This window comes from Balaenoptera ricei, chromosome 1 (genome assembly GCF_028023285.1).
Source record: "Balaenoptera ricei isolate mBalRic1 chromosome 1, mBalRic1.hap2, whole genome shotgun sequence".
NCBI classification, from domain to species: domain Eukaryota; kingdom Metazoa; phylum Chordata; class Mammalia; order Artiodactyla; family Balaenopteridae; genus Balaenoptera; species Balaenoptera ricei.
This window is the reverse complement of record NC_082639.1, coordinates 8,827,488-8,854,570: the sequence shown is the minus strand read 5'-3', so window position 1 is coordinate 8,854,570 and position 27,083 is coordinate 8,827,488. Positions and strand designations below refer to the sequence as shown.

The window sequence follows — 27,083 nt, the reverse complement described above, 5'->3', positions numbered from 1 at the left end:
CTGGAAAACAATTTGGCAGTTTCTTAAAAAGTTAAACACACACCTACCATACGATCTAGTCATTTCACTCCTAGGTATTTATCTAAGACATATGAAAGCACTTGTTCACACAAAGGCTTGTTCACAGCAGCTCTATCTGCAATAGCCAAACCTGGAAACAACGCAAATACCCATAAACAGGTGAGTGGATGAACAAAAGGTGGCATCTCCACACAATGGATACTACTCAGCATTTAAAAAGAATAAACCATCTACACATGCAACAACATGGATACAGTTCAAAATAATTAGGCTGAGTGAAAGAGAGCAATCAAAATTGTGCATACTATATGATGTCATGTATATAAAACTCTAGAAAATGAAAATGAATATACAGTGATAAAAAACAGAAAGTGGTCCTGGGGTGGCAGTGGGAAGGCAAGGTGAGGCAGGATGGAGTGATTATCAAGGGGACATGAATAAACTCCTGGGGGTGGGCTTCCCTGGTGGTGCAGTGGTTGAGAATCTGCCTGCCAATGCAGGGGACACGGGTTCGAGCCCTGGTCCGGGAAGATCCCACATGCCGCGGAGCAACTGGGCCCGTGAGCCACAACTACTGAGCCTGCGCGTCTGGAGCCTGTGCTCCGCAACAAGAGAGGCCACGATAGTGAGAGGCCCACGCACCGCGATGAAGAGTGGCCCCCGCTTGCCGCAACTAGAGAAAGCCCTCACATAGAAACGAAGACCCAACACAGCCAAAAATAAATAAATAAATAAATTTATTAAAAAAATAAACTTCTGGGGGTGATGGGTCTCTTCATTATCTTGATTGTGGTGAAGGTTTCACGGTGTATACATGGGTCAAAACTAATCAAATTGTAAACTTTAAGTATATGCAACTGGTTGTATATCAATTATACCTCAATAAAGTTGTTTAAAAAACCAAACAGGACATTTAAAAACCAAGTAGAAAAGATCTTTGGATTATCTACTTTGTTGAAGTAAATGGATTAATTGATCTTTCATTAGAGTAGAAAACTGAAAGTTCAATCAATTGTTTATTCATTCATTCATTTGTATAGCTTTTATAGAATGCTTTCTAGGTTCCAGGTCCTGTCTTAGTTACTGGCTATAAAAAGACATGGGCCCAAACTTTTACTCTCAAGTAGAAAGGAATAGCTCATGCAAGAACAATATTCTTGCCTAGAGCTACTGAAAACGCAGATAAAATTGAGAAATCATCTGTTTAATGACATTAGAGACTTCCTGAAGCAATGAGAACTAGAGGGCTAAGACGCCAGAAAGTGAAGAACCTACAAAAGGTAAGCTTCCCTTCTACAGCTGTGTTTACCCTAGAGGTATTTGCTGATTCTGAACACAGGCATGAGGCTAAAAATCTAGGCAGGGAGTCAGAAAAACTAGCAGAGCTTTGGGCAGAGACTTGCAGAGCAGCATAGCATAAAGCCAGTTTCTTCCTCAGCACTTCTGCCAAATACTGGGGCCGTGTGGAGTATGAGGCTACAAACCTAAGCAGAAAGGCTCTGAAAAACCAGAGTAGAGATATTTTTAGCAGTTTTGAGAGACAAAGATTAGGGTCTGAAACCTGTCCAGGGAAGGGGCTCTGCAGAATACTCCGGGCTCTCAGTTGAACATCTTAGAGAACCAAGGGCAAACTAGAGGTAGGCTGAGAATTTTCAGTATTGCAAACCTGCCTCGACTTCGTGTAACTGCTGACTATTTAAGGTGATCAGTCACAACGCCATCTGCCTAGTGGAGGGAAGGATAAACTTTCTCTGGAAGAAATAACATCATTTGGACCTCAATGTTTTTATATATAATGTTCATCACTCAGTAAAAATTACCAGGCATACTCACAGGCAGGACCACATGACCAAAAACCAAGTGAAAGAACAGACCATAGAAACAAATCCACAAGTTATCCATAATAACCTAATAACTTAATATGCTTAAGAACACAGAGGAGAAAATGGACAAAATAAATTAAACGATGAAAAATTTCACCAGAGATTTAGATCTATAATAAAGAATCATTGGAAATTCTCAACAGAAAAACATAACATTAACATAGAAATCTCAATAGACATTAAATGGCAGATTAGATACAACAGAAGACAGGATCAGCGAATTGGAATATCTAAACCAAAACACGGAAAGAAAAGAAAGAAAAGAAAAGCCTGGAAAAGAGCATTGAAAACACATGGAACTTGTGTAAGTTAGGCTACAGGGATGTATTGTACAACATGGGGAATACAGCCAATATTTTGCAATAACTGTAAATGGAGTGTAACCTTAAAAATTGTATTAAAATTTTTTAAATTAAATTAAAAAATAAAGAAAGCAGCATGCCAATTACCCAGACTCTTCAGCTTACCTTTCCAGCTCCCACCTCTTATTATCATATTCATTAAAAAAAAGAAAACACATGGGACTCTGAAAATATCTAACATTTGTGTAATTAGAATCCTTAAAGGAGAGGAGACAGAGACTGAAGTAGAAGCAATATTTGAAGACATAATAGCCAGGAAATTCCTAAAACTGATGAAAGTTATCAACCAACAGATTCAAGAAGCTCTGTGCACCTCAAGCAGAACAAATACAAAGAAAACCATGCTGACATACATCATAGTAAGACTGTTGAAACCAAAAACAAATAGAAATCTTAAAAGCAGCCAGAGATAAAAAGACAATCATTCAAAGAGGCAACAAAAAGATTTACAGCTGACTTTTCCCAAAAAAATGATGGCAGTCATTACCCAATGGATTGACATCTTTAAAGTATTAAAAGAAAATAACTGCAAATTTCTAATTCTATACCAGCAGAAATACACTTCAAAAATTAAAGTAAAATAAAGATGCCTTCTAGGCAAACAAAATAGAGAATTTATCACCAGCAAACCTGCACTAAAAAAAAAAAAAATACTAAAGAGAGTTCTTCAGATAGAAGGAAGATGATCCCAGAGGGAAACATGAAATTGTAGAAAGTAATGAAGAGCAACAGAAAATGTAAATATGTGAGTAAATATAAATGGATTCTGACTCAGTAAAATAATAATGTAATGTCTTATGAGGTTTAAAATGTATATAGAATTAAAATGCATGCAACAAAAATGCAAAAGGCTGCAGGGGTGTAAATGCAATGAATGAGTTCTAGGATTCTGGTATTATCAGGGAAGTAGTAAAAGTGATAATTTGTATTATTCTTTGTAATAAGTCAAAGTGCATGTTGCCATCTCTTGGGTAACCAAAAATAGACTGATAAAAAAGATTTTATTAATCCAAAAGAAAGCACTAAAGTCAAGTCTACAGGGGCCCTGGTTGTCACCACTCCTATGAAGCTCTGGGGAGATGGTAAGGGGAGGAGAGTTTTCTTTTTACCCAGGACAGGGGTTTTGTCTCAGCAGCTGAACATATTAAGCAGAGGTAATTGTTGGTATCTAAAACCTTGAAGATCCTTCTACAGCGAGTCCCTCCCAGATTCCCAACCCAGCCAAGTACTTTTCCCTGAGTTACCTCCAATCCATCCATCCATCCATCCATCCATCCATCCATCCATCCATCATCCATCTATCCATTCATTCATTCCCCAGACAAATCCCTAGTAAGATATTCCTGATACTGCGCTAGGGGCCAGGCCTACAGAAAGGAAGTAGGAGCAATCCCAGCCCTCAACAAACTCACACTCTACTGAGAAATAATTAAACCAGAACTTTCTCAGACTTTAATATCCAAACAAGTCACCTGCAAAGCCTGTAGGTCTGGGAAAGGCCTTGATATTCTGCATTTCTAACAAGTCCCCAGGTGATGCTGATTCAACAGTTGTACTTTGAGTGACAAGGAATTAAAAAACCAAAATACAGAGTGACAAGTGCTGAGGAAATTGTGGCTCAGAGGTGAAATAGCTCGCTGAATCTCCCACAATTAGGTGGAGTAACTGGGATCTGACCCCAGATATATCTGACTCCAAAGCCTGTGTATGCTCTTTCCTGCCTCCCTATGGAGAAGGAAAGGGACTGTGGAAATAGGTAGCGTGGTCATTTAATGAAGCCTCAAGTAAAAGTTGTCCAGGCTGGATCTCAGTGGATGAACAGGGGTTTGCCTGGCAGTGAAGCAGGACTGCGAGAAGACTCTTAGCAAAGCAACTGCTGTAAAAACACACAGGGCGAGGACTCTGAATTAGAAACCCTGGATTTTAATCCCATTCCACCACTTACAAGGCTTAAAGTTTTGGCCAGCTTCCTTAATTGTACTGTGCCTCAGTTTCCTCAACTGTAGGATGGAGATAATCTTAACAGCACCTCCCTCACTGGGTTGGTGTAAGAATTAAGTTAGATGGTGTGTATAAGAGGCTCAGAACAGTGTGTGGCACAGGGTAAGCACTCAGTAAATGTTAGCTCTGATTATTACAGTAGTTGCTCAAGAAAGGAACAAGGGTATTTCAGTCAGAATCATTCCTCCTGTGCCAGGGGCTGACTTGTCAGGGCAGAAGACCAAGAGGCACTGGAGTTATTGCCCTGCAGGACTGACAGATGAACTATCCAATGCTCTTTCCTGGTGGGGAGAGGCCCAGTTGTATTCTCAGACACACATCCCAAGGGCTGGAGGACGATCAGAGCACCCAGTGCCCAAAAGCTCCTTCACATCTCTTAGTTCGTCTCCTCCTAATGACTGCAGAAGGGTAGCAGGAGTCATCATCCCTGTTTTACCAGTATCAGAGGCCCAGAGAAGTGAAGTGACTTGCCCACTATCTCCCTGGATAGTAGAAGCAGAGAGGAACTCCTTATACCCTGGTCAATACTCTTTCCAGAAAGCCTCCTAGCACCACCTCAGGAGAAAATCAATACCAAAGATCTCCAGGGCAGAAGTTCCTCCAGAGCTGTCATGTTCACTAAACCATCAGCACTGATCAGGAAAAACGTCTTCTCATCTGTCAGAGTGCTGATGAGGATGTATCTGGCTCTGCCCCTGATCTGAAAAGAAAGACCTCCTAGGGAAAAGCTTTGCAGGTAAGGGGATCTGGGGCTCATGAGAAAAGAACCACCTGGAAACCAATTCCCTACGCTAATACAGCCCTTTCCTGGTGCAAACAAGGACAGGCCAGGCACACAGCGGGTGCAGCTGGACTGCATACCTAGTGGACTGCTTGGCCAGCATGGCCACGTAGGTGACCACAAAGCTCTGAAACTTAGCCCGCTGCTCCTCCCAGCGATCGTCCACCGAGTAGTAGTTGGGCAGGGGTGCTCCAAAGAGGATCTCGCTGCGCAGGAGGGAGCTCTTGAGGTTTTCTGCAGAGAGGCCCTCGTCCACATACCAGTAGAACTCCGGGTGAGTCATGGCCAGCTCTAGGGAGCCTGCAGGGACAGAGGTCAAGGGGTCCAAGAAGCTCAGTGGGTCGGTTCCCAACAACCCTCCACCAGGGTCATCCTGCCCTCCTCAACACCTCACCCCCTTTCTAAGGAAATGGAAAACTGTCCCAGCTTGGGCTACCTCCAACTGTCTCTAATAGAACGGATGGCTTAGAGAAATCACAGCTGTCCAAGGGGAGCAGCCCCCCAGATATGCTCAGGCGGCTCCCACTAAGTTTACTCCTTCATTTCAGTTTGAACCTCACCTAATTCCAAGGCTCAGTCTCTGCAGTCCTGTAACTCCTTCCCATCCCAGTCCCGCCTCCATCTGCTTAGAACCCCGCCCATGTGCCCCTTAAAAGGCAAACCCAAGCCCCGCCTCCACAGCCAGCCTCTGGCCCCTCCCCATCCTTTCTCAAGTCCCATCCCTAATGTACTTCAAACTAATGCACCTTGAGCTTCCTTCAACCCCAGCCTCTCTCCAGATGCCCAGTTCTCTGTAACCACACCCCACCTTCCCTCTAACCAACCTCATGCCCAAGCCCCACCCCAAGCCTAACTCTGGCCACAGCATAACTCCCAGTCTCCCTCAATCCAGGTGTGCACACAAACCTCCTTCCTTGCCTCCCTCAGATCCCATCTTACACCCAAACCCAGCTCCCTGCCCTTCCTCGATGATGGCCCCCAGGCCCGCCCAGCACTCAGCTCCAGCCTGACTCTACCTCACAGCCAATACCGACCCCATCCTCCGACCAGTCTGTCATGTCAAGTACTGAGTCAAGAATCAAGCCTTCCCTTAACCTCCAAGCCCCGCTCCCAGCCTCATTAACCACCCCCTTCCCTTACAAGCCCCACCTACCCTCAGTCTCCACCCCTTACAAGCCCCGCCTCCAGCCTCCTTCAGACCTGGTCCCTACAGGACCCGCCCCACCCACACCCAGGGCTGCTCACCCCGGATGTCGGCCAGATCCTGGCCCATGCCATCATAGTAAATCTTGCCACCCCTCTCAGTGGGGAAGAAGTAGGTCATGAGCGAGCTGGGCGGGGAGCAGTAAGAGTAGGAGCCGAGCGGCAGGTCTTTCAGCACTTCATGGGGCTTCCAGCAGAACTCCCGGAAGCCCGGGTGGTCCATGATCTTGCGCTCAATCTCGTGGATTGTGACCAGCCGCTCACTCGTGAAAATGTTGCGCTCTGCGTCGCCACGCGCCAGGAAAATGAGCTCGATGCGCCAGTGCGCGTGCGTCTGGGTGTTGGCGCTCACATAGGAGTGCGAGTAGTCCCAACGCGAGGCGCCGCGGCGGGCACGGCTCTGATTGGCCGCAGCCGCCGTGGGGGGCGGGGCGCTGGGTTGGCGCCGCCCATTCTTGTCCAGCCCCTGGTTCACCTGCGCTTCACTCTGGTTGGCTGCCAGGCTCCCCAGGGGTGGAGTCTCTCGCCGAAGACGCCCGCTGCGATTGGCTGCTGGCTTCTGAGCGGTGGAGGTGTTCCACAATCCTGGGCCAAGCTGCAGCGCCGCAGGGACCTGGTACTGGGCCCGGGCGGCCGGCCGCGAGCGATTGCCTAGATGTAGCTGCTGCAACTGCTCTGTGATGAGGCGTTGGAGCGTCTCAGAAGTGAAGTCGGCCAGGTCGCGCCGGTTGCGCCCCCAGGACCCAAACTGGGATTTGAGCGCCAGCGCGAGGGCGTCGAAACGCTGGGAGGCCTCATGGTTGCGGATCTCAAAGGCATTGTAGGAGATGTCAATGTCCAGCGGTGGGTAGTAGAGGAACATGAAGGCTGAAAGAGCCATGGGGATGCTGCAGCCGAGGAAGAGCACCAGCCCCGCACAGCACGGATTGGTGAAGGCCCAGCCCAGTGTATTCCAGAAGCCTGACGCTGGGGGCCGGGAGGGCAAGGTCCAGTGCCGCCAGCAACACTGCCCCCCTGCGCCAGCTTGGGGCCCCGGCTTCTGGGCCCTCCTAAAGGCCTCACCCGTTGCTTCCTCCTCCTCTTCCTGCTCCTCCTCTAGCCACACATCCTGCAGCAAGGGGTCATCCTCCGAGTCCATAGCCTACAGGAGAGGGAGAGGGTCAGCAGGCTGCAGAGAAGGAGAGGATGGTGCCCTGTAGCTGCAGTCGCCCACCCTGCGTGTTAACCCTGCCCACTCATAACCAAGACAAATACTACAATGGAATTGCATCAAGCAGGCACTTAACTGAATTCAACCACATGTGCACAAAACAGAAAGAAAAATCCTGTTATTTGCCCATCACATCTCCCAACTAGATCAGGGCTTTCAAGGTCACAGAAAAAGGAGAATCACAGCCCAGTTGCAAACAGAAGAGATATTCCTCCTTGTGTAAGGGATATTCGAGGGGAATTTTGACGATGTATGATTTCCCAATTTTTGCTGCATCCTCTGATTTTAGAACTCAAAGCCAATGTGAGGTGTGACTTTGCTGCAATCACTTTTATTTAACGAGCAACTATAAAGGCATCCAAAAGTATGAGGGTAGAAGGGAAAGAGCATATGGTCTTTGGAGTCAGACCCTAGTTTGCATCCTGAACCTCAGTCTTCATCTATAAAATAGAGGTGGCCATTCCTGCCTCACACGACTGCGGGGAGTGTCAAGGGTGGAAGCACTTTCAGTCTGTGTAGTATATTATCTGTCACTTGAACAGATTTCTTTGCTCCTCTCTGGGGACTGTAATGTGCTCAGCCATTGCCCATGCGGCTCTGCCAGGGCTAGATGCCTGTCATAGTTCTGCTCAAGAACTCTCAATAGCTCCCCACCCCCTCTTTGGGACACTGCAGCTGTGGCCACTGTCTGTCAGGCTCAGACCACTTAATATGCAGCTCCAGGGACGTCAAACCTTTAGGCACAGACAGGGGCCGGGCATCTGTCTCCCCAAGATGTGGGCACAAGCAGCAGGAGGGCCTGGCAGGAGAGGGCAGCCTGAGGACTCCAGCAGGGTGGTCCAAAGGCAAGAGGCCTTCTGGCATCCCCGGGCATGGCCTGTCCCCTTGTCCTGCCTGCCCTCTGTTTGGACGGAGAGAGACACATTATCCAGTTAGAGGCCAGGCAGTGAGAAGGGGAAGCTAATTATGCCAGCTCTGGCTAATTAATGCTGTCTTTCCTATTAACATTCTCTAGAATGCTCCATTTCAATTAGACTGTCTGTCCAGGAAGAGAGGGGGCTGCCCTCAGCCCAAAGAAAGTGAAGAAGAGAGGGCAAGGAGAAGGAGGGAAACAGAGACTGAGAGACAGGACCTGGGAGAGATGCGAGACAGAGAAAGATGAAAACTGGAGAGGGACAGGAGAGTGGAGTTAGGGGACGGAAGAGGAGGGAGGGGGTGCCGAGGGTGGGTGGGAGAGGAAGACTTGAAAGGGAGAGAGGCCTGGAAGGGGCGGGAACTGCTTCTGTAATATTCGAGATTCCTATGGATGCAAACATTTAACTTCCCATTTCTGAGGCCCTAACACAAGCCTGCCAAGGGGATTCTACCTGCACTGCGGCCCAATTTGCTTTAGCAGAAACTTGTGGGAGTGAACCAGAGGCAGCTCAGACTCACCCCATCTCCAAAGGGCAAACCCAGGTCTGCATGTGGAGGTGGGGGATTGGGGGAACCTCCACCCCATTCCCAGCCGCTGAAGGAGGAAGCTGATGGTAAGTAATATGGTGGAAAGGGACAGGGGCCAATTCTGCATTTTTTTTCTGGGGACTAAGTTCATCCACTGGCCTCCAGCCTCAGCCTGCCTTGCCCAGGGTACAGTTTACAATGTGTTGGTGTGTGAGCGGGCCTAAGACCAGGATTCTGAGTCAAGTCAGCACTCCCTGGGTGATCCCTCTATCCCTTTGCTACTCCATCAGGAATGCTACTCCCTTCCCCAGATGTCCAAGTTTAAAACATCTTTCAAGGCCTTGCTCAAGTGTCACCTCTGCCAAGAAGCCTCCCCAGATCTGAACACCCCCCTACCCCCAACCCCCAAGCTACTTGTCTAAGCTTCTCACCACACTTTGGGGGTAAAAACTACTTAGGGACAGGGAGGGAGAGGCAGTGTAGCAGATTGTTAAGAGCCATGGTTTTGGAGGCAGACAGATTTGGGTGCAAATCCCAGCTGTATGACTTAGGGCAGACAGTGTAGCATTTCTGAGCCTCAGTTTTTCCATCTGCAAAACGGGGCTCACAGTACTCACCATCGAGGTTGCTAGATGATATACAGAGCAGGCCGACCACAGTGCCTGGTAGGTGTAAGTGCTTAGGAAATGACAGCTACTATTCTTTTACACTCTGCTTCTCCCCAAAGTCTGTGAACTCCTAAAACACCCATGGGGCCCATTGTATTTGCCAAAGATGGCCACAACAGTATCTCCCACCTCACATGTTCTTCTCATGATGTGACTTTAAGACTTCTCCCATCAAGAAGTAATGTCTGCATTGCTTCCCTTGAGTCTGGGTGGGCTGTGGCCACAGCAGAGCGGTGCCCTGTGACTTCTGAGGCTAGGTAAAAAGGGAGATGCAGCTTCCACCTGGCTGTCTTGGGACACTCATCCTTGAACCCCGCCACCATGCTGTGAGGAAGCCCAAATTAGCCCATGCAGAGAGACCACATGTAGGAGCTCCTGCTGACAACCTGGCTGACAGCCAGCATCAACCACCAGACATATGAATGAAAATGCCTCCAGTGATTCTGGGCCCCCTGCCATCAAGTTACCCCCTGCCTTCTAGCCTTCCCAGCTGAGGACCAGGTACTGTGGAGTCGAGCTAAGCCACCCTCTCCTGTGCCTTATCCTGACCCACAGAATCCATGAACATAGTATATCAGCTGTCATACATCACTAAGTGTTGGGATAGTTTGTTCCATGGCAACAATAACTGAACAATTGCAGTGGAGCCCTGTCGCATATGTGTGACCCTGTGCCCTGCAGACTGTACTTGCTAGATTTAAGTGACTCATTCTGCCTCCCAGTGAGAGCCCCACAGCTCGGTGGACATGAACTCCAAGGAAGCAGGGACTTGGCTGTCGCGTTCCCTGCTGTGTTCCTGTGGCCTAAAATACTCTGGGGAGGGAGGTTAGTGCCTAGCAGATATTTGTTAAATGAAGGAAGGAAAGGGAATCTCTGAAGAAGCTGGGTTTGATATTAGGTAGAACTTTCCCCTGGACAGAGGACAGTCAGACACCAAACAGTATAAGCGTAGGGCAGAGAGTATGGTTTCTTCTGCCTGGGGTGGGAAGGATCTTGGAGAGGATGAGATGGATGAGGAGGAAGTGGACCTGATGACTTGTCTAGCACTCCCCTCCCCACCTCCACCACCATGTCCGCCTTCTCAGTCTACCCCTGAAAAGGAAAGTTGCCAGGTGGGAAATTACACATGGCTCCAGACCCGGCTCAGCCTCCAACTTTCTGTGTGGCCCTGGGCATGTCCCATCCCTTCTTGGTACCCTGTCTCTCCCATCTGGCAGTGGGATGGTAAAAGCCCAGGTCCCTCCAGCTGTGACACCTCCAGACTCTCTGAGAAGAGCTACTCTGCAGGCCAAGGCTGGGGGGTGGGTGCAACCTGAGAGATTCCACCAAACCAAGGGAGGCCCGGCTGGCAGCTGGGGTCAGACACCAATGCCTCAGCTGGCAATCCTGTCCTCAGCGGCCCCTCCCAGGATGGGCAGCAAATCGCAAATTTGTTTTCCTTTCTCAGATTATGGGAATTGATTCGCTTAGTGCAGAGCTCCAGCTGCACCATGGAAAGGAGATAAGGATGGTTCCTTCAATACCTCTCATTGACTCAGACAAAGAGCCCAAAGTAGGGCTGTGATCACAGGGGCCCGTCATCCTGCCTTCATGATCTCCCATTAGGGCTGTGATCACGGGGGCCCGTCATCCTGCCTTCATGATCTCCCATTAGGGCTGTGATCACGGGGGCCCGTCATCCTGCCTTCATGATCTCCCATTAGGGCTGTGATCACGGGGGCCCGTCATCCTGCCTTCATGATCTCCCATTAGGGCTGTGATCACGGGGGCCCGTCATCCTGCCTTCATGATCTCCCATTAGGGTGCTGTTCCTGCTCAGTGACGGACATGTTTGCTCTCTCCCTCCCTCTCCATCTGTCTCTGACACACACACATACACACACACACACACACACTCAGAGACAGTCAAAACTCTGGGCCTCCCGGGGGCCCATGAACCAAGGTGGACACACAGCCATGGAACATGGTTCCCCTCCTCTTGGGAAAAGCAAATGAGACAGCAGCCTGAAAGGGAACAGCAGACCCTGAGGAGCCTCAGAAGAAAGGACCTGGCCCAATTTCAAGGGCCAGGCTTGGGGCAACCCAAGGCCACATTTGCAGCATTATCCCAATTTTATAACAGAAAAAAAAATCTACATATATATGCGTTAAAAAACCCCATTACTAGTGGTTATCTCTGTCTGGGAGGATTATGGGTGATTTTTATTTTCTTCTTTATACTTGTCTATTTCCAATTTTTCTACAATGATCAGGTACAGCTGGACTTTTAGAATCAGAAATAAACGTTATTTAAAAATAGAACATGTGTGTATGTGTGTAGAAGGGATTTTGTTAACAGCCTTCGACTCTTTGAGGAGTTACTATAATAGGCATGGGAGGGGGGAGGGTTCTGTCCTCCAAGGAGAGGCAACGTGGAGAGTTGCAGCAAGAGAGATCCTGGTTAGAAAGCAGAAGGACCTGGGGAGAGCGGGAGGTGGCAAATGCCCAATGAGTGAGTGAGTGTGGAATCTTCTATTCCCCTGAGATGGACAGAGGAGTCTTTAAAATGACCAGGAAGTAGATCCTGTCTTATCAGACTCAGAAGGGACATCAGAGCACACCTGATCCCACTCCTTCATTTCACAGCTTAGAAACTAAGCCCAGAGAAGAGTCTTACCCAAGGTCATATTTCAGTGGCAGAGCCAGGACACTTGGCTCAAAGGAGTGCTCTACCTGCTCCATCACCAGATTCTGGAGGCAGTTTTTGGCAGCCCTAGGGAACAACCAGGCCTGGGGAAGATGATATGGGGACCCAAAGAGCCAACATAGGGAAGCTATTTTTAAGGTCGAGGAAAGAGGTATTCTTCAAGTCACAAGCCAGATGGACTTCCCCATCCAGACAGAACGGGGCTTTGGTGGGAGGCGGTATTTTCTCAGACACCCTCAGCCCCACACTGGGCCCTGCTCTTCTCCAGAAAGGCTCCAAAGGATGTGGCCCCATGCCTGAGCTGCCTGTATCCCTGTTTACAACTTCCCTCCTTCTAACGGAGGGTAACAGAACGCTTCCTTCTTCATTTCCCCATCCCAGCCAGACTATTAAAATGTAATAAAAAAATCACATTAGCCTTGCAGATTCGGCTTAAAGCATGTATATGTATATATAATTTAATGGTAATTAGGAGCTAATCAGCTTTTTCTTCCTGTCTAGGGGTGTTTTGCCTCCCTGGTTCAGCTCTAGTTCTTGGAAACATCTTGGGGTCTTTGATTTTCCTACTCTTGGGCTAAGAGATTTGGGCAGAAATTCAAAATGAGATATTTTGAGTCAAACAGCTCCATCTCCTCCTGATGTGCTGCAGTGGGGACATTGTGCCCTTCTCCACTCTCTGGTTATGGATCTACCCCTTTGGTGAATTTAGCTCATCAGAGGTGGAGAAGAGAGGAAAGGAAAGATGAGGGCTTGGTCCCTACCAGGCGTCACTGTCCTAAATCCTAATACCCCATCTTCTAAGAGTCTGCCAGCCTCCATATGCCCCAACTATGTGCCTGCTATCCAGAATTCCAAATTCTTCTTGGATACCTGAGTACTCCATCTCAGGCCAGGAGGCTGCAGATACATTGGAGACATGGTGATAAAACTGGGTCAAAATCACGCAGATGGGATGAAGCCGGAAACCCAGCTAGCTCAATGCAGAAACTGACACCCAGGAAGAGAATCATAACATAATAATTAGCTGTGCACCTACCATGTGCAAGCACCCTCTCTCATATATCAGCTCTGCAAGGGAGTTATATAAGCATCCCCATCTTACAGAGTAATAAACAGTCAGAGAGGTTAAGGGACTCTCTTGTGGTCACACAGCTAATAAGGCATGGAACTAGCATTTGAACCTCAGGTCTACTAATCCCGAAGCCTATGTTCTTTTCACCATTCCAAGCAGCCTTTGAGTTCCTTGAGAGCTGAGATGTAAATACTCACTGAGGAAACCCACTGCCCTTTAGCAAGCCTGTAGCCTCCCCGTAAGATCTGAAAGCACGCAAGTCTCAGCAATTCTGCTTTTAGTAGGTGACACGCAGCTCAGGGCATGATGCAAAGGAAGTCTCCACCAGCCTTGGATGCTTGGCCTTCCCTTCAAGGAAAGCATGGATGTGACGGTTAATAGTATGTGTCAGCTTGACTGGCCCATGGGATGCCAGACATTTGACCAAACATGATTCTGGATGTGCAGACTGAGTAAAGCATATGGCCTCCCCTAGTGTGGGTGGGCCTCATCCAATCAGTTGAAGACCTGAATGGAATAAAAAGGCTGAGTAAGAGGGAACGCTTTCTGCTGACTGCCTGAGCTGGGACATTGGTCTTTTCCAGTCTTCAGACTCGGACTGAAACATTGGCTCTTCCTGGGTCTCGAGTCTGCTGGCTTTCAGACGGGAACTTACATAATCAGCTCTCCTGAATCTCAGGCCTTTGGACACAGACTGGAGCTACACCATTAGCTCTCCTGGGTCCCAGCTTGCCAACTGCAGATATCGGGATGCCTCAACTCTTCTCAATCTCTCTCTCTCTCTCTCTCTCTCTACCTAATAAACATCCTATTGGTTCTGTTTCTCTGGAGGACCCCCACTAATATAATTTCCCCAGAGGGAAAGTGGGGGTGAAGCAGGGAGCCCCATCCCAGCAGCTGGATCCAAGGATCCTCCTGGACTCTTCTCTCAAGAAGCTCCAAGTCCTATCCAGAATCTCAGATGAAAATGGCAACAGAGACAGGGAATGCCCTTCAAATCCACGGAGGAAGGAGTGTGGCTGGGTGGCTTTCTGAGCCTTCTCCTCAACAAGAAGACCCTAAATCTATCACCCCCATCCTCCCTGCCCCAGCCCTGCAGAAATCTGGCTTCACAGCTGCAGCTGAAGCAAACACCTGCACCTACCCCCCATTAGACCTCCTGCCCCCTAAGAAATACCATTCTATCGGCTAAATTTGCCAACAGAGGGCAGGAAGAGGGATGTACACGACCACTTCTCCCCCCAAAGAAAGTCTGGGCTTATTTATTGGGAGCCCAGGTGTGGTGGGAGAGGGAAGGGATCTGGGAGAGGGGCTCTGTGGTGAGCCCGTCCAGGCGCCCCATTTCTCAGAGAAGGGCAGGCTGCGGAGATGGAGCACATGAAGGACGGCTGGCCTCCCCAGGTTGACAGCTGGTGAGGAAACTGTGGGCACTGACTCAGAAGCCCAACAGCTCGATATGTATCAGGCAAACAAGCTTTGATCTCATCAATATATCACCCGGGGAAACATCCCAGCCAGCACCAGAGGAACCCAACATTAATGGTCACAACGGCCTAAGCTTCCCCCATTCTGTGTGTTCTCTCTCTGGTGGGCTCAGTGGAACAGAACTGGTCCCCCAACACTAAGAGGGATGTCAGGTATTAAGAGCACCAGGGCCTGATTTTGGGGGGAAGGAGGAGAGACAGCCCTGGGTTCAAACCCTGGCTCTGCCACTAACGGGGTGCCTTGGGCAAGTCTCAGTTTCCTGATCTGAAAAATGGGGTGGTGACACCCTGCTGGCTAAGTCACAGCAGCTAGTACTGTCATGATGAGCTTCAAAGATGGGAAGAGCCCCAAACCTGGCCCCTGCTCGTGGCCAGGTCTACAAGTCGGCTGGAGCTGACTTTTCTATTCTCTGCTACATCAGCCCTCAGACTTTAATATGGATCAGTCACCAGGTGCACTTGTTAAAAGGCAAACTCCTGGGCCAGACACTAGATCCCGTCAATCAGATGCTCAGGGGATGGGGCCCAGGAATCTGTATTTACACCACCTCCCCAGGTGACTCTTTTGCAGGTACTCCAGGACTATTCTGTGAAAGACCCTGCTGCCCTGGCCACCCTCCCCTATTCCCAGTGGCTTCCTCCAGCAGGTGACCTTGCCTTTGGCCTTCCCCTTGCTGGGGCTCACACTAGCCTCTCCTCAGGCTTGTCCTACGCCCCCCCCCCCCCCGCCAGCTCTAGGGATGGACTCAGGCTCCTGGATCTCTGGCCAGGGCCCACTCCTCCAAGCACCTCTTCCTTCAGCCATGGGGAGGGGAGAAATGATGCCATTTGGGCCAGGAATAGTACTTTATGTCCAGAGAAAGGACACACACAGGCCGTCCAGATCTGCCATCCAGCTCTTTCTCGTGGGGCAGGCAGCGAAAGAAAATAGAAGGCCCTACGCAAGGGGCTTCCCATCCACCGAGCACTGCTGCGTGCTGTCACTGGTGCTTTACTTGTTTACACCTTGTCTGATCCAGCCTCAGCTCTACAAGGCAGCAGGAGTGGGGCTGGGATCTGAGCCTCTGCAGGCCTGAATCAGAGCCCATCCTTTTAGCCACTGTGCTCCACTGCCCAAGGGAATTCCACTCACTGACCCACTCTTGTCCCCCCCTCCCCACCCTGTTCCGCATGCACAACTCAGGCCTCACGGCCCAGACCCATCAGGCCTGCCCTCCAAGCAGTCTTGCATTTCTGAGAAAAAGGCAATAAAAGCTTAATAGGGGGGCTTCCCTGGTGGCGCAGTGGTTGAGAATCTGCCTGCTAATGCAGGGGACACGGGTTCGAGCCCTGGTCTGGGAAGATCCCACATGCCACGGAGCAACCTAAGCCTGTGCACCACAACTACTGAGCCTGCGCTCCGCAACGAGAGGCCACGATAGTGAGAGGCCCGCGCACCGCAATGAAGAGTGGCCCCCGCTTGCCGCAACTAGAGAAAGCCCTCGCACAGAAACGAAGACCCAACACAGCCAAAAATAAATAAATAAAAATAAATTAAGGGCTTCCCTGGTGGCGCAGTGGTTAAGAATCTGCCTGCCAATGCAGGGAACACGGGTTCGAGCCCTGGTCCGGGAAGACCCCACATGCCACGGAGCAACCTAAGCCCGTGCACCACAACTACTGAACCTGCGCTCTAGAGCCCATGAGCCACAACTACCGAAGCCCACACGCCTAGAGCCCATGCTCCACAACAAGAGAAGCCACCGCAGTGAGAAGCCTGCGCACTGCAACGAAGAGTAGCCCCCGCTTGCCGCAACTAGAGAAAGCCCGCACTCAGCAATGAAGACCCAACGCAGCCAAAAATAAATAAATAAATTTAAAAAAAAAAAAAGCTTAATAAACCCAGCGATACTTGCAGAGCCTGTGAAATACAGCCAGGGCCCCTGACACCCCTCGCCCGAAGGATCAGAAGGTTCCTGAAAACCCTCACTGCATACCTTGGTCAACCTGTCCAGGCCGCCCCTTCCCACCACCTCTCCCCCACCCCCAGTCCCAAGTCCTGAGCTGCCTGGAATTCGTGGGAGCAGGAGGGCCCACGGGACCCAGCAGCTGGTCGGCTCCCCAGCCCCCAGACCGCTGGATTAATAAAAAATAAAAAGATCCCCACAAAATACAACCAATAACAATGGCCATAAAAGCCAAATTGGATTCCTTCCTGGCTGATGAGCTCAGAGCCCTTCTCTCTCTCTGAGACCCAATTAACAAATATGTAAAACAATTCCCCTTGCATCTCCTCTCCGGCTCCAGCTGGCTCTTTCTGCGAGCTCAAGCTCAGGGACAAGAGAGGAGGCGTCAGTGGGGGAGGGGTCCGGGGGCAGCAGCAGTGGCCCTGGAGGCTGGGAGTAGGGACCTGCCCTGCCACCAGCCTGCTGTGTTACTTAGAACAAGTCACTTAACATCTCTGGTTGGGTGGTTCCCCATCTGTCAGATGGTGGGTTGTGAGAGATGCTCTCTAAACTCTCCACCTCTGATTCTTAGCTGCTGCCCAAGAGGGGGAGGCAGAAGAAGGGGAGGTGTTCCCCTTCATCCCTATTCAGAAGCTAACATATAACTGGGTGGGGGTGGGGACACCCAGGCTGGGTCCTGATGTATCATCAAGCCAAGAAGCAGGAACAGCCAAATAAAGTGTGCTGGCTGGATGCCATCGGCTTCGCTGGGACATAGCAGGTGGTAACCTGCCAGTCCTTAGCTCTGAGGAACGCTTTGGAGACCACTACCCCTCCTCTCCCCCCACATACCCAGACCACATCTGTGGGTCTGGGGACGTTCCAAGACTCTTCTTGGCCCCATACCACAAAAGCGAAGCTTGAGGGCTAATTGGAAGCTGAAAGATAGAAAGCAGACACTCAAAGTACTCAAACCCACCGACCGGCCACCACGGCTGGTTTGGGATGGAGCTGTAGAAAGAGGCTGTATCCCCAGCCTCACTGCCCAGAAAGAAAGTGAGAAGTCTTAGGACAAATCTCCCCTTCTGAGAACCTGGGACTCCCCCAGCCCCTGCTGCCTGGACTCGTGGAAGGCCAAGGAGGCCAGCCCCAGATGAAAGCAGCACAGCAAGGAGATGTTGGTGACTGCTGGGGCTCTCGTGTCCCTAAGCCATAGCCTTGATCCTGTCCTTGATCGTCTCATCCTGAGGGATTGAAAGGTGCTTCATCACTGCAGCAACTTACAGCCTGTAGGTGATTTTCATACAGGTTTTCTAGTCTTAGGAATTATTTCCAATTTGCAAGCAAGAAAACTGAGGCTAAAAGAAGTAAAGGGATTTATTTGAACCTGACTTCTGATAAGCTCAGTACTCGTCTCATTATATTAGGTTTTGAGTCTCACTGTTGGAAAACTCTCACAGTGCTAGAGTCTGCCTTCCCAATCCCCACTGGTGTTCGCACATGTTGCCCCCCATCCCCCCGCCCAGCCACTGCCCCCAGGAGTCATTCTGGCCACAGGCACAACCCTGGCTCCTGGGAAAGGAGGAGAGAAAAAGCACCAGGGGGTGACATCCAACTTCATCATCTTGGTTGGCCGGGTGGAAATGCACCTTCCGTGCCTGCGCCTGCACGGGGAAGTGCTTCCTGGCTACCCTGCTGATTGGCAGTGCAGGTGTGTACAGTGGGGAGGGAGGGGTCAGTCCAGGAGGTGCACTCAGAGCCCTTCCACAGCCGGGGCCAGCAGAGAGGGCCCTGGCAGGGTGGGGAGTCTGACCCTGGCCCTCAGCCCACCCTCCATGATGGTGTAGCTGCCTACAGAGACAGGAACAGAGGGTTGGAGCTCAGCTGCTGGAGCAGAGGGTCCAAGATGAAGAACAGACCCCAAGTAGCACCCCTCCCCAACTCTGCTGCCTTTCCCATGAAATGCTTGGGAGATTCAAGGCCCCAGGAACTCAGAACTGTTGCTCCTGGCCCTGCTTCAGAGGCCAGGAAAGACCCAATGAAGCCACCTGGGCTCCAGAATGTCGGGCCCCTTCCGTCCCACCCCCACCCTGCTCTCTGATGCAGTGTTATCCGAGGCATCATAGGAACTTCCCTCAAATCCTCCCACAATGATAGGGCTCAGTCTCCTATTTGCTCATGACCTTGGGCTAGTCTTTCTTCCTTCCTCGGCCTCAGTTTGCCCTTCTGTAAAATGGGAGGGCTGGACTCAATGAGATTTCAGGTATTTCCTAGCTCTGTCATTTGGAGTCCTCAAAAAGCCAGGACACAGAAGTGTGATAACAGAGAAGACGGGGTGGCTTAGGGCTAGGGAAGCAGCTGGGAAGGTGAAGAGGGTTGCAGATTTTTCAGGGTACTGGGGCTGCAGTCTCCATCAGCTTGGCAGTCTCCTGGGTTCCAATCCCTGCCACGGCCAAGAGCCAGAGGAGCCCGGTGACCAGAGGGCCCTGCACAATGGGGTGGGGATGGGATATGCAGTGAGAGGGCAAGGTTCAAGGATTCAGACTCTGTCTCCCTGCCTCTGAGCTGAAGGGTGTTCCAGCGGACAAGAAAAGAATCCTTTGCCTTGTCAGTACTTGGGGTCAGGTGCGGCCAAATCCAGGCCCTGGCTGTCAAAGTCTCTCGGCCCCATTCAACAATTCTATTTTCATGCATTCATTCACTCATTCATTCATTCATCGTCTTCATTCATTCACTTGTTGGTGCTTGCTATATAAAATAAGGACTTTCTGTTAAATCATCATTATCTTAACTTTGTGGTGTCTTGAACTCCTTTCCTCTGTAAGGCTCCATGAACCTTCGCATCCCAGGTCTATTCTCATGAGCATTAATGCCCAAGAGTGCCTCCTGGCTGACTCGTCCCTGTTCATCACAGATTCCTGGCTCTGTTACTCTGGGATCTTCCACTCAAAGCCTCTGGAAGACCAGGTCACCAAGTCAGGAACCCTTGCAGGGAACATGCAGCAGCTACTAACCTACAATGCTCTTCACCAGCCAGCCTCTTCCCAGCTTCTCTGGTTGGAGAAGGGAAGGGGGTTGTTTTTCTTCTGGCTGCTGAGAGATCAAAGCCTGATTTCTCTCTAGCTTAGCTGAATGTCTCCCAGGCCTGGATTGCAGAGAGGAACCAAAACCAGCATCCTGCCTTTGTGAAGTCACAAGATGATATTATAAAACCAGCAAATAATATTTCAAACAGAAAGTTCTCACATATGATTATGTCCAGAGGGATGCAAGTCTCAGCTGTATCTACATGGGATGAAAAGGGGAAACTTCTGGATGAAAGCCAGAAAAGCCCTGCCAGTCTGCCAGATGTTGCCCACATCTGGATATCCAAAAAGTGATCTGTTCGGTGGCTTGGTAGTCAAGGAGCAAATGGTCAATCCACGTCACCCTGTCAACCAGGACGCAGACCGAGCCCATATGTACAAATCACCCAGATGACTGAAGGATCCAAAAGGTCGTTTGATTTCAATCATACTCATCTGTAAGGACCCAAATCAAGTTGATATAAAGGCCAAAGCACGAGCTGCAGTCATCATATGGTGGTCACGATCGTGCACTGAGGCCAGCTTGCCTGGGTTTGAGCCCTGTTTCTGTGGCTTACTGGCAAGCTGTTTAGTCTGTGTTTCACATTTCTCATCTCTAAAATGGAACAATAATGGTAACTCTCTCATAGAGTAGGTATGAGGATGCAATAAGATAATACCTATAAAGCCCTAAGCCCAGTGCCTAGCAGGTAGTAAACAGTCAAAATATGTTGGCCGTTATGATAATCATCGTTATCATCGGGGTGATCACCCTGCAGAACCTTCCTGACTAAGAACAAGAGAAATCCTCCAGGACCGTGCAAAGGCCAATCCAGTGGGAAGGGGGTGGGGGGGAAACACATGCTCCTCCCCAAACATCCCAGGAACTCCAGTTTGCCACAACTGTTCCAACTCCGACCCCATTTAAGCTGCCTTCCCCCGAGACACGATCGCCACATTCTCCTTCATGACAGGAGTGGCTTCCAGCTGGCAGTCATGTCTCCTCTATTAACAAGGTTTGGCAAAGGACGCATCGTCCAGGTGCCAGTATGTGTGTTGGATGGCTCAAGCAGATGGCTGAGCGGGGATGAGCCTTCCCTACCGTACCCCCTCTCCCACCAAGACATCAAGCTGCGGAGGGTACCCAAGTGTACTGCAGGCACCACCCACAGGAAATTTCCTTCCCACTGTGAAATGACCACTGGCCTGGATCATGTTCTCTGAGCCCCAGAGGGCACCTGGGTCCCTCTTCTACTTCTGGTGGGGGAGCTGGATGAGCTATTACTTATCATCCATCACCTCTGGTCCAGGTAGGGGGTGCTGGGGCAGGGATGGGAGACTCTGGTGAGCTCTACAAGGACAGAGACGGAGGCGTTTCCACTTCTTCATGCCTGGCACACAGTGGGGCTGCTCAGGCAGACACTCGTGGGATGCGGGATTAAGGAGAAGGCTTTTTCTGGTAGAGGAGATTTAAGCCTCTGGACGCTGTATCCCAGGACACCATTCCCTAGTTCCAGGGAGTGCCCCCTATAAGAGACCTGGATGGCACCTGCTGGTACCTAAATCCAAGCCAGTCCTTCCCATTGTCACCACTACTTCCTCATTCCCAGTGGTCAGGTTCACTGATACAGCAAGACCCTAATCTTCCACCCAACGGCCCTTTCCAAATTGCCCAGATTGCCAGTCTAGTTCCCTCAGAGGGAGGAGCAAAGAGAGAAAGCAGGATGCCAGGACTAAGGGCATCTCTGGGAGTCCCACATGCCTAGCGGGTTCTTTCCCTTGAGTTCAGGGAGAAACATACCCAGACCCTACGCTTCGCTAGTGTCCCCCAGGGGCTGGTCCCAGGACCCTGCGCTGGGCTTCTTCCTTCCAGGTTTTGGCAGAGGGTCAGCCGCTGCTGGCACCAATGCCAGCAAGCATGACGAGGCCTAGAGGTGTGATATAAATAGCCTGCTGCTGCCCATCGGCTCCTCCTTCCCCTTGGCTTTGGTTCCAAACCTTCTCCCTCCTCACCCCCAGAGTAAACCTGCTGGCAGGGGCTCTGCAGGTCTCCACATGCCTCTTTCCTAGCTGTGTGGCCTTGGGCAAGCGAGTCAACCTCTCAAGCCCGGGTCCTTCAATTGCAAAGTGGAATAAGTACACTTACCTTCCAGGGTCGTTGTGGGGATTACATCAATTAGGCCACGTCAAGCTTTTAGCACTGTGCCTGGCACATGGCAAATGTTCTGTATCTGTTAATGCTGTTGTTCACGGTGACGAAGGGGGGACCTGGGCAGGTCAGCAGGGTCAGTCTTGATATAAGGGGGGATGCGGAAGAGAGGACTTGGCAGTGAAAACCAGCTGCATCTCACCTCTGTGCTTGGAAGGGAAGTGTTAGGTTTACTGCCTGCACCCGTTCAATCCCCTTCACTGGGGCCATGTGGACGCTTCCCACATACTCAAGGAGGCCAGCCTGGCCACATGGCACGCCAGCCTGGGATTCTGAGATTCAGGCTCTGCCACCAACATGCTGGGTGATGCTGGGCAGCTCACTTGCCCTCTCTGAAGTAACTTCCCCATCTGCAGAGGCCTCTCGCAGCCCTAACCTCTCATGGAGTTAAATTGTTTTTCATAGTCCAGGCTTCACAGCGGGACTCCCGCCTGAGCCCACCCCGCCAGGCAGACAGGTCTGGGCTCTCATGGTTGGGGACAGAGCCCAAGATGCAGAGGTAAGACACCCAGTTCCAGCCCCAGCCTGGAAGCCTCGAGTACCGATCCTGGGATGGCCAGAGCTAAAGTCTGCCCTTTACCCCTGGCCCAGCCGGCAGATGAATTTACATTCTTTTGAAAACCATCACATAAGTGAGTTTCTTGACCAAAAAAAATGTATTGAATGAATGAATGGCAGAAACAATGCAGAGTACTGGGCAAAATAGGGGCTCCTGCTTCATTCAGGTGGAAATCTGACCCCAACTTGGCCCCTTCTAGCTGTGTGGCCTTGGGCAGACCTCTTGACTTCTCCAAACCTTGGTTTCCCCTCATATTAAATGGGGATAACAATCCATGTGCCATGAGATGGTTGCGAGGTTAAGTGACCCCTTCCATTTACGCGTGTAAATGCTTGGTACCTGGCACATAGCAGGTACTCAACAAATGGCAGCTATTATTATCAGGATTGTTATTACAAGCCTGCTGCTGCCATTGTAAGGCAGAGGAACCAAGGCCATCAGCCTTGTTTGGTGCCCATTTCCAAAGAGCTCTGACTACCAGAGACACGTTACCTCAGTCCTCCCAACTGTGTACCTTCCAGCTGGTGAGGAGCGGAGCGCCGTCTGGTCTCTCAGGGCCAGGCAGGGAGTGAGCTGGCGGGGGAGGCTCTGCCACCTTCCCTGGACCAGTCCTGGCAGCATACCTGCTTCCGGCCTTAGTCGAGCAGCTGGAACGTGAGCCACGCTGTCTTGGCCGTGAAATGCGACTTTTGGAAAACATGCATATTTGTGAGTTGGTGCATGTTTCTATTTCGGGCCAGCACTGCCCTCTTTACTTATTTTCCCTGGGCTTTGCATTTGGAACCCAGCTTGCAAGGGTGTTCTGACAGACTTTGACACTGCTCCAGGCTTCTCTGGCAGGAGACATGCTCAGGTGTGGGAAGGGTGGGCAAGAGAAGGAAGCTTTCAGATGACAAGCCCTCTTCCTTGGCTAAGAGTGACAGATGATCAGACACCCCTGCCTCACTATCCAAGCTCTCAGTTTCTCCAAGTATGGGGGGGGGGGAAGAATACAAGAGGTTTGGGTGGGGAGCAATTTCAAAGAGGGGGAAGGGAACCAAAGAGGCAAATCATTGAGTTTCCAAGCACCATGATGCTCACATCATTATCAATACCAATAACATCTTTATCAACCACTGCTGCCACCACCACCACCACCGTTTGGGGGCACCTATTTTTATGACTGAGAGTGGGCTGGCTGCTTGCCCTTAGGGAAGCCACCTCATCTTTCAGCATCTCGCTTCGCTCATCTGTAGAGGTGATTTTCGCAGTACCCAGCTCATGGGGCTGTGAGAAGTGGTTGCTTAGCCAAATGGTAGCGATGACTGTCTTCCCACCCGGCTGCAGATCCTGGCCAGCTGCCCGTGGACAGCCTACTTGGTAGAGTCTTCGGGACTTGGAGTTGACTGCCAAGCCTCTACCCACCAGGCACGGCCTCTAAAGCTGCTCTCAGCTAGTCCCTTCTCTGTGGTCATTTGCAACCAGCCCAGAGTCTGCCTTAAGGGAGGAAGGGACTCAGACAATTCCATCTGCCTTTGAATGACCAGGTGAGTGGAAGGGGAAATGAGGAGACAAGGGAAACATGCCTAAACTATCAGAGAAAAGGGCTTAAACCATAATTCCAAGATTCCGAGGGTCAGGGGATCCAGGTTTTAGTCCTGACCCTTCCTCTCATTCATTCATTCACTCATTCATTCATCCACCAAGCTTCCACCAGCACAACCAGTGGTTCATGCAGAGGATATACTGACAGTAGAATCAGTGCCTGCCCCAGTGGAGATGGCACTTCAGTGGTGCGACCTCAAGGAAATTACTTGACATCTCTGGTCCCATAAAGGAAATCATCTGAACATCCGTTGCTCAGGGGACAGGATGCCTTCACCGGTGGTGGGTGCTCTGAGGAAGGGGAAAGGTACCATAAACTCTGGGGTTAGAATCACAATTTTCAATCCCACCCACACTCAAGAGACTCAGGAGAAAGCCAATGTCCCACATTATTAGGGCCAAACTGGGACCCTTGAAGGTCACCTCAACCAGCCCTGTCCTTGTACGGATGGGGAAGCCTAAGGCTCAGAGAAGGGAATTTGCCCATGGACACACTGGGAGCCTGTGGCCACGCTGAATCTAGGACCTGCCTCCCCACTCCCCACTTCCACTCCAGTGTTCCTCCCACTACATCACTCTGTGACTCTTCCTCAGCTCAGTTTCTGGATTTTAAGGGGCTTGCTGCGATTCCAGAACTGAGGAATCCTGGCCCCTTGGAGAGACTGTGAGGGATCTGTGTCATCTGGCCCTGGAGGTTTTCCCGGGGAGGGGGCAGAAGCTCCCCATGGGGAGGAAGGTCAGACTTCCAAAGAGAGAGGTATGGGGGCGTAGATTCTGCTGGGAGAATGAAGTCAGCTCCCCCTAAGGGTCAGCTGTGGCCGCATTGGAGCAAACACCGACTGGATCAGACCCAGGCTGCAGGAAAGTTGGGGAGAGAGTGAAGGCAGCTGGGAAAGAGGAATTGGGAAAGACAAAAGGGGTGTGTGTGTGTGTGTGTGTGTGTGAAAGATAAACATGGGGGAGGGGAACCGAGCAGGGAAACAAAGAGACAGAAAGTGCAAGCAAAGAATGATGCAGAGAGACGGATGTGGACCTTGGTTGCAGGAGCTTTGTCTGAAGTAAGAAAGGGGAGCAGGCATGAGGGTGGTGAGCCGAGAAAAATGGACTCTTGAGCCCAATACCAAGATTCTGTAAGGCTGGGCTTCTGTTTGCCGCTTCCACTGGGCCAGGCTACTCCTTCCATCTGGCAGATACCCTGGTTCCTGACCAAGTCTGCACTGGGGTGGGGGGAGGGTTTTCTTTGTGACCCGCTGCTTCCCTCAAAGGGTGTGTGTGCATGGGGGCGGGGGGTGGGGGGCGAGGAGGGCTGAGGCTGAGGGACGGAGCCTGAGCAGTTCTGTGAGTCACCGGGCATCCCTGTGAGCACCCGGAGGTGAGCTCTGAAGTCTGAGGCTCAGTCAGACGTCCAGAGACAGCAGGACCTGAGTGAAGGTATTGCTCGGCTTGCTGGTGCTTGTGGGAAGATCTGTGTTTGTTCACGTGCGTGTGGATCTTCCCTCCGTGTGCCGATTGTGTGGAGTGTGGGTGGATGTATATCGCGTGAGTGCACTATGAATCTGCGTGGGGATTGTTTGTGGGTCTGTGGTTTGCGGGTAGACCTGTGTGAGCGTGTGCATGGACTGGGGGTCTGTGTGTTCTTGGGTCCGTGGGCACGTGCGCGGGGGTTGTGAGTCTCCAAGGCCGCCTCCAGGTGCTGTCCGCGGAACTGACCCCGGGCGTGGACGGGCGGGCACCTGCGCCCAGTCTCAAGAGGAACCTGGGGCCAACTGTGGAGCAAAGAGGGGCCGAGGAAAGGACGCCTCCTAGGAGGCGCCTTCCTAGCCCAGCTGCGGGCCCCCCAGGGAGTTTGGAAAAGTTCTCCCAGTGGCGGGGTTGCTCCCAGGAGTCAGCGCCACTCGCGCCGAGAATCTTCCCCACACCCTCAGCGCCACCACTGCTGGCTGCCCACCCCATCTCCACCCTCACTAGCGTTCTCAGCAGGGCCCGGAGACCCTCTCGTGCGTGCTCAGCTTCCAAAGCCTACCCGGTCTGCCCCAGAGCTCCCGCGCGCCCGGTTGGACCGGTTGCCAGGTTAATTGGGCCCCAGCACTCCGGGAAGGTCCCTTCGAGAGCATGAGCGCGCTAAGGTAGAAAGTGGATGGAGAGGAGGTCATTAATCTTTTCCAGTCCCCTCCCTGAGCTCCAGCTGGGGTGAGAGACTGATCCCGGGCGGCTTCACACTGATGCTCAACTTTTACGGAATCAGTCATCCATCCGCAGGGACCAGCAGGGGACTAGAGGTCGGAAGCCTCGCCGTTTGTGGGCATCAAACAGGCTGGTGCAGACCCAGGCTGCTCGGGCCCCGCGGGGAGTTGGTGCGGAGCTGGAGCTCGGCCGCGGGGGGCTAGCTCTGGGCTCTGCCCCCCACCAGCCGGCTTTCCCGGAGGGTCCGAGGCCCGCATCCCGGGCTGGCTGGACAGCGGGAGAACTTCACATACAGAGCCGCGCAGGCCGGGGTGGGGGCGGCGCGGAGGACTTGCCCCCCTCCTCCGAGCAATGCATCCCCCTGCCCCGACCCGGACGGCGCCCAGCGGCCGTCGCACTCACCTCGGCTGGCCAAGCTGAGCTGGCTGAGCCGCGGGCGCGGGAGGGAGGCGCGTCGTAGGGGCCGAGGGCTGCGGCCACCCTGCCGCGCGGACTTGTCCCCTCGCGGGAGTCGCAGGGAGAAGCTGTTCGGAGCTGCAGGAGGCCGGGGTTCCCGCTCCGCTCCAGAGCGCACAGACAGTGCTCGACCAAGTGTGTGTCTCGCTCCCCAGCGCGCACCGAGAGCTCGCTGCGCCGCCGCCGCCTTTTATTCGCCGCCCGCCTTTGTTTGGGTCCGGGCTCCTACCACGGGGCGTGGGGGTGTGCAGGGCAGGCTCTGGGGCCACACCGCCCCCCAGACCCTG

At 51.6% G+C, this 27,083-nt stretch overlaps 1 protein-coding gene across 1 annotated transcript in view; it reads right to left on the bottom strand.

Moving 5' to 3' along the window:
- DISP3 (dispatched RND transporter family member 3) overlaps positions 1 to 26,873 on the bottom strand; it is a 52,623-nt gene extending 25,750 nt beyond the window's left edge. Inside the window, exons 1-3 of the mRNA XM_059894952.1 lie at positions 26,743 to 26,873; positions 6,294 to 7,392; positions 5,129 to 5,348 (exon numbers count right to left, since the gene is read on the bottom strand). Of these exons, the coding sequence (XP_059750935.1) occupies positions 5,129 to 5,348; positions 6,294 to 7,389 (1,316 nt within the window). The 5' untranslated portion in view covers positions 7,390 to 7,392; positions 26,743 to 26,873. The remainder of the gene's footprint in view (positions 1 to 5,128; positions 5,349 to 6,293; positions 7,393 to 26,742) is intronic.
- Positions 26,874 to 27,083: the final 210 nt, after the last annotated feature.